The sequence below is a fragment of the Phymastichus coffea genome, unplaced genomic scaffold (genome assembly GCF_024137745.1).
Source record: "Phymastichus coffea isolate CEN01 unplaced genomic scaffold, Cenicafe_Pcof_1.1 PCOF00012, whole genome shotgun sequence".
Taxonomy (NCBI): domain Eukaryota; kingdom Metazoa; phylum Arthropoda; class Insecta; order Hymenoptera; family Eulophidae; genus Phymastichus; species Phymastichus coffea.
Genome location: NW_026706823.1, coordinates 3,991,182 through 3,999,223, shown reverse-complemented (window position 1 = coordinate 3,999,223; position 8,042 = coordinate 3,991,182). Strand labels below are relative to the sequence as shown.

The 8,042-nt window shown below is 37.8% G+C and overlaps 1 protein-coding gene across 1 annotated transcript; it reads left to right on the top strand.

Annotated features, from left to right (window-relative positions):
- The first annotated feature begins 1,555 nt into the window (after nt 1-1,555).
- LOC131672967 (uncharacterized) lies at nt 1,556-3,643 on the top strand. Its single transcript, XM_058950560.1, has one exon. It carries the CDS (start codon nt 1,556-1,558, stop codon nt 3,641-3,643), a length of 2,088 nt encoding a protein of 695 aa, XP_058806543.1.
- Nucleotides 3,644-8,042: the final 4,399 nt, after the last annotated feature.

Genomic DNA, 8,042 nt, shown 5'->3' with positions numbered 1-8,042 from the left:
GATCAAATAATTCTACGCGTGAATAAGATAGTATTTGTGGTTTTTGTTCCTTAGTAAGTAAGATTTTATTTGTAAGTGATCATTATATATTTTTTCACCATTTACCCAATTATAGAGGGTGGGCCATTTTAAGTGGACCAGTAGGTTTTCTCGGAAACTATGAGAGATAGCGAAATATTTTTCAGACAAAAGTTGCTCAATTTCGAGGGGGTCAAATTCCCATGACCTCACCTTTAACCTTGAAGGTCATGTTCAAGGTCATTTGAAGGTCAACTTTGTTTTCTTAAATGGGAACCCCTATTTTTGACCCCGGATTCAGAAAGATCGGAAAATTCTATGTTCAGATGAAGTAACATATGTGGGGTCCCATGACCTTAACTTGATCTTAGTGGTCATGTTCAAGGTCATTTGAAGGTCAACTTTGTTTTCTTACATAGGAACCCTTATTTTTGACCCTGGATTCGGAAAGAGCGGGAATTTATACCCAATTTTATCCAGCACACATGAAGCCTAAACAAAAAAAAGGTTTTAATTTCCCGCTCTTTCCGAATCCGGGGTCAAAAATAGGGGTTCCCATTTAAGAAAACAAAGTTGACCTTCAAATGACATTGAACATGGCTTCCAAGGTTAAAGGTGAGGTCATAGGAATTTGACCCCCTCGAAATTGAGCAACTTTTGTATGAAAAATATTTCGCTATCTCTCATAGTTTCCGAGAAAACCTACTGGTCCACTTAAAATAACCCACCCTGATAGTAATATATAATTATATATATATGTATATATGTCTAGCGACGGTGCCGGTGGTGGTTCCGTAGGGCCGCTCGGCAGAGGGCCGTGTCTACATCCAATTATTATATATATATATATATATATAGATAAATATTTTTTTTCTTTTCTATAGTCCACCCTATTCTGCCATTATGTAAATCAGGATCTATTATTTCAATACCATTCGGGTTGCCTATATCCAGCTGTGTGTTCATTACAGTATGTAAAAGACGTAGTGAAAAGCGATCCACAATTGATATCTAGTAGCATTTCTGAAACGCGAAAACAGCTGGATTCTTGTCAATCCCGGTTCATTTGCAGTGGTGTCGATTTAAAACGTCATATCTTCTTGCTAGTCATCTTCATCTCAGTTAGCTGTTTGGTGTTGCTTCAATAGTCCTTTTCAGGATAATTGGAGTTCCATTGCAGTTGGCTGGTCGGTGTTGCTTCAATAGTCCTTTTCAGGATAATTGTAGTTCCATTGCAGTTGGCTGGTCGGTGTTGCTTCAATAGTCCTTTTCAGGATAATTGGAGTTCCATTGCAGTTGGCTGGTCGGTGTTGCTTCAATAGTCCTTTTCAGGATAATTGTAGTTCCATTGCAGTTGGCTGGTCGGTGTTGCTTCAATAGTCCTTTTCAGGATAATTGGAGTTCCATTGCAGTTGGCTGGTCGGTGTTGCTTCAATAGTCCGTTTCAGGATAGTTGAAGCTCAGTCGCAGTTGGGGGTGATTGTTCCTTCATCATTTGTATAGCAGGGAACAACTGACTCACCAAAGTAACAGAACAATGGCCTTCCGGGTACGACATGAATGCTACACATGTGAGAACCGACAGATACCACGCGTAATGGCATTCATATGTGGTGATGAAAATGCTATCGTATGTGAAATAGCTATAGCACGACGCGATGAAAACGGTAGACCACCAGCTGAAGTAACTCCCGATACGCGAGTTTGCAATAACTGCATCGTAACAATCCGTCGTGAAATTGAGATTTTGGCCAATGACCCACAGTGTTTGAGATTGAATGTCTTATCTCAAACTTCGTCTCAAACTTGTTTGGTATGTAATGGTATCAATGATATTCATAGATTGACATTAGAATGTAGAGTTGATATTTTTGTTAAGAGAAACATATATATTCCCAGAACTCATGTTTGCTGCAGGCTTCACTTAGATGAAAGGGGATGGTTATTGCAAGCTTTAATTGAAGGACTGAGATACATTAATAGACCATACCGCTTAAATGGTGAAGAGGCTCAATCGTTCTTACAAGGAATGCGCGAAGAAATAAAACGAAGTGCGGAACGAAGATATGAAGACGAGCACGGTGTAACCAATGAGGAGTTTCAAACACTCTACTCTTTAACAAAAGTCCAATTCAACGATCTTTATTCTTTCTGCGATCCAGTACCTGTGCCAAGAGGACATAGGTATATTAGCAAAAAGGATCTTCTGTGCTTTTTATGTAAGTTGAGTCACAGTCTGAGTGATGACTTTTTATGTGTAATGTTTTATTATCCTTCTCGACAGAGTACCGGTATGCAAATAGCTACAGTAAGACAATCACTATCTGCAAGATTTTGCCATGGAAATATTGGATTTGACGCTATGACTAGAGAAGAATTCATTGAAAGGCATGTCACACCGTTTGCAAATCAATTGTACAACCATACGCCCCAATATCCGAGAGCAATAGTTTATATAGATTGTACTTATCTTGATATCGAGAAGAGTTCTTGTTTCCAAGTTTTAAGACAGTCCTTTTGCGTGCATAAACATAAACATCTCGTGAAACCATCAGTAATTGTTGGCCCTGATGGATACATTCTTGATATTCAAGGTCCATACTTTTCGAATGCACTTAACAATGATGCTCGAATCCTTTTGAATGAACTCAATCGAGATGTTAATGGAATGCAGAATTGGTTTCAAGAAGGTGATATAGTTATAGTAGATCGTGGATACCAAAACTCAATCCAAACTTTGCAAGGAATAGGCCTGATAACGAGAATGCCACCACTTTTGGATCGTAATCAAAATCAGTTTCGAACTGAAGAAGCTAATGAGTCTCGCATAGTGACTAAAACGAGGTGGATTGTCGAAGCGCGCAACGGGCATCTAAAAAGTATTTTTTCATTTTTTTCCAATACAATACCAACGTCTCATGCCACAAACTTGTCAGATTTCCTACGTATTGCTGGTGCAATCATAAATAGGTATTATGGACCTATAAATATGCCAAATGCCAATGAAGCCTTGGCCAATCATATGCTCGAACAAGCACAGCAAGTAAATATAGTACAGGCAAGAGTAGAAGCTGATAATCTCGGACGAAGAAGAGCTCGCTGGATTCTCTTAACTCCAGCTCATATACCATTATTTCCTCAGATGACTGTGAATGAGTTACAAGCTCTGACTTTTGGAACATACCAAGTGTACTTGGCACCATCTTACATGCAAGATAGTTCTTTAAGAGCTGAACGGGAAGATGACGAGCAAGAAGATATGACGTTTGAAATCGATGCCAATACAAATGAACCGGGATTCATAAGAATCCGGCTGTTTTCGCGTTATAGAAATGCTACTAGATATCAATTGTGGATCGCTTTTGACGAAGAACATAACGGCGGAGAACACGGGGAACAAGATCCAATTCTCGGATATTATTGCACGTGTAAAGCAGGAGCTCGAACTCTAGGAACTTGTGCTCACATCGCTTCCATTATTTGGTATCTCTCCTACGCAAGACATCACGAAGGAAATGTTCACTACCCTTCACTCCGTCTTTTACATACTGTAATGAACGCACAGATGGATATAGGCAACCCGAATGGTATTGAAATAATAGATCCTGATTTACATAATGGCTGAATAGGGTGGACTATAGAAAAGAAAAAAAATATCTATCTATATATATATATATATAATAATTGGATGTAGATACGGCCCCCTGCCAAGCGGCCCCACGGAACCACCACCGGCACCGTCGTTAGACAATATATATATATATAATATACCGCGCATGAGTGTGTGCGTGTCTGTGAGTTAAACAACATGAAAATAAAGTCAATAACCGTGATCCAGAAATCCGTCGTTTTGCCTGTGTTTGAACCCTGGTATCTCGGAACCCAGCCATAGGCGAGCTTTGGACCCATGTAGACATTTAATCTACATGATATTAGCTACCTTCTCCCAAATTTTAGGAACATTTGACAGAAAGTTTTTTTCTATAAGGTTTGTGCGGGGTCCTTTATTCAAGATTTCAAAATCTACCTTCATTTTTTGTGCAATCAGCGGTTGCTGAGATATTGTTGGTTAAAGACACAAAGATCCTTTTCCATTTAAAGTTCGATATCTCAGCGAGAGGTGGGGGTATTCAACTTTTCAAAAATGCAAATTAAAGCTGAATAAACAAGTTATCATATAGTGGCTGAGTTAGAAAAGTTTTTTCCAAGGTCGTAGACTAAAAAAAAGAACTAAAAAAATTTAATAAAAAATTTTTGTTGGTATTCATGAGGATTGAGCAGAACATGTTGCTTGAAAAATTTTTTGATTCTGAGATCTCAAAACTAGAAACTTCAAACTTAAAAACGCTTTTTTTTAAATTTCAGTACGAGCATTTTCAAGGGAAATACAGCCAGTTAAAAAGCGTCAAAAAATGGAATTTTTTTTTTATCCTTTAATTTTTTCCACTAGTGTATATTGATAGTATTGCCCACACTTTTATATAGCAATGATTAATACCCAAGAAATAGCAGGACACAGCTTTAAAAGTATATAAGTATGTTTTTAGTAATTCGAAAAAAGATAGAAATGCAGATAAATTGATGACTAATATGAAGGGCATTTTTATGTTCATTTTTTGGACTATAATTATGCGTAACTTAACTCAGATTCACAAACTAATCGTTAACGAAGAATTCATTCATAGGTTCGCTGATGATATAACATTTTATGTTATTATACGTTACGCTTTCTTGTTTGACTTTTGTTAAAAAAATCTGACGTTTTCAAAATCAAACTATAGGTACTCTGTTTATCAATATGCTAAATACGTAAAGAAAGAACATTATTTAATTAAAGTGTTTTTCACAAAATAAAAGAATTGAAAAATTTAAGAATAGACGAAAAATATAAAAATCTAGATATACTGTGTTCGGGAAAGGTAAATTGACAATTGGTAAAGTATAATTAGCCTATACAAAATATGTTGGAGCGATTTCCGATATCAATAAAAATTATTTCAAAGGCTATAACGGGTTAACAATGTTAAAATTGCCTAAGAATGAATCGTTATCGAGGATCAGTCATTCGAAAGAGCATATTTGGAGGCTCTCTCACCTAAATTTTCAGACCCTGCAACGATTAGCGTAAATCGTTCGACTCGCGCGAGGTTAATGAGCGGCTGATCGAGAAAAGCCGCGATCGGTTCGCGAGAGAGAGAGGGCGCGTAGGGGCAATGACCGGGAGGGGAGCGTTCAACAGGCAGTATGACTGTGTCACTCAGTCGGCCTGCATTGTCGCTAACCTGTTTTCCGTGCCTTTATCGCGTTTTTCGTTTGGTGGTGCTTAAGCGAACAGCGTGACTTGAGTGCGGGGGTGGCCGCAGCAATAGCCGCAGCAGCAAAAGCAGCAGCAGTAATAGCAGCGACAGCAGCAACAACAACAGCAACAACAGTAATCGAGGTGGTGCGGCAAGCAGCGAAGCAGCTTATTAGCAGCGTGTTGTTCGGATACGGTTGGCCACCGTATCCTCATCGTTCTCGCGGTAGGTGCACCTTCCCCTTTTTATTATTGTTAACAGCGTGCGATCCCGCGCAGCGTGCGCGAGGAAATTAATTGTTGCGTGCGAGCGGTTAGTTCGCGGCGAACGGGTCTTCTCTCTCTCTCTCATACGGCGTGCATTGTTATTCGCGCAAGCGTGCGCAAGACTCTCGGCAAAACCCCCGTGTAATTAAATTACATGAATAAAGTGAACGTTAGCCTTTATTTAATCTAGTCATCGTTATTGTGTCTTTCCTTTGTCCGGAGGTCGCGTCTATATTTGTTTGTTTTGATTCGAATTCGCCGGTAGCGTAGCACGGATCGCGCGGATATCGGTAGACAGGAATCGTCAACTTAGGTTCCAGCGGCGGCCGCACGAGCGCTACTAAGCAAGGGCGACAGCGCCGCCAAGCGGCGAGTTGGGGGAACCCAACTCGGAGTAGTGAAGAAACTCTGCGCAGGCGCACTCCGAGACAAGGTAGGTTACTGTGCTTTGAGCACATAGATAACTAGGCGTCGTCTAGTCTTAATAAAGGTACATTCAAGAGATTATAGACTAAACGGCAGCTTGTTACAACCCCTAGGTGGCAATAGAATGCCATAATCGTAAAAAACGGATTTTTGTGAAAATAATTTCTCCTACTTTACTGTTTGCTCCAAACATTCTGAAAAAATTTATGGATATTAAATTTTTTACTACAAAATAGCCCGATATTTTCCAGTTTTTTTGCATAAAAATCGAAGTCAGAAAAAATTATTGAAATTTCAATGATTTTTTAGGTTATGAAGGTTATATTTGGCTAACATCTACATAATCATTTTTTATCTATTTTTTCCCATACTTTCGAATGCATTTATTCAAATTATCATATTTTGACCGGAACATGCTCAAAAACTGAAAAACCATTATTTTCCGCGTTTTTCCCATGTTTTTAGCACATAACCTCAAAATTAGATACTTCACCAGGTACTAAAATACCTAAAAATACTCCAGGACTCTTTTTCTGTATGCAAGAATACCAAAAACTAGTTTAGAAAAATTTTCCAACTCCTAAAAATTCATAAAGTCAAATATTACTTCCCTGGAACTGGCAAAGAGCCTATTCAGCCAACTTCAAGTACAGAGAAACTCTGTATCATTTTGAAATTATCAATTATTATAATGAAATAATATCCTTGAGTAAGTAAGTATATAATTATAGTAGAAATTATAATAATGTTTATAAAAATATAAATATGTGCATTCAATTTGTTCATGAAATGTATTGTCAATGTAAATGTGATAAATCCATATCAATTAAAATTTACAAGAACTTTAACATTATCAATTTTAATTACAATATTATTCTTAATCTTCATCACTATCTTCATTTATAACTGGATCAATATCTATGGAGGAAAACAAATGAGAAAAAATTTTTGCTGGTCTAATAATTTTCGATTGATATCTAGCATTACTGAGATAGTATATAACTGCTGCGATATGTGAGCAAGAGCCTACAGTTCGTAATCCGTTCGCACAGTCGCATGCGTGTCGTAGAATACCGCTATAGCCGATTGAATTAGGCTTGTATTCAACGTAGCACTTATAGGTCTTGCTATTTATATGCCTGGATCTTACTAATACTTTAATAATATTTGGTTTCACCTTAACATACTCCAAATTAATATGTTGATTATCATCCATTAATTCAGCCAGATAACAGACGGCTTGAACTATTTGATAGGTACCTGAAAAAAAAATCATAAGATCCCGTTTAGTCATCTCCGGAAAGTCAGTTATTTCATTTGACGTTAGTTTAGTCATAGTAGTAGATCGTCTAGACCATCTGGCTGTCGCAACTTCTGATGCCAAAGTATTTTCATCTTGATTACATTTCAGCATTCTTTCAATAATTATGTCTTGCAATCCATCTTCATCTTTATCGCTGTTCAAACGCTTTCCAAAACGGTTGTTGAGAAAACAAGCGATTCTACAATATGCGCCAGCTTTTGGTAGAAGCTTGTTATCCAACTGTTGGTGAAGAAGTTTATATTTTTTCCCGAGAATACCGTGAACGGCCTCTACTACCCATCTCAATTTTGTAACATAACGAGATTCATTTGATTCAGATGTTGTCAAGTTGGGCCTTTTCCCTTTCAAGGCGGGCATAAGAACCCTATATCCAAGGCTTTCTAAATAAGGTACCACACACCTAAAACCTCTATCCACAATACAAACATCACCTTCTCTCATGATAGTTCTTACACCATTCGGATCTTCCATCACTTTTTTCATAATACTTGCATCGTTTTCCGTAGCTAAGAACAGACCAGGAACATCTACGACGAACCCGTTTGTGGTGCAAATAGTAAATGGCTTAATCAAAGGATATTTCTTATGACCTGAATATGATTTCCGTTGATAGTCATTATTTTTACTTTTTTAACCCATTAACGTCCAAAATGTCAAAATTTCTTGCACGTTTTCAAAGTGATTTTTTCCTATGTAATTGCCTCTCACGTC

Bases quoted from the DNA above. Each gene is read 5' to 3' on its own strand.
- LOC131672967 (XM_058950560.1), top strand. From the start codon at position 1,556: ATGGCCTTCCGGGTACGACATGAATGCTACACATGTGAGAACCGACAG.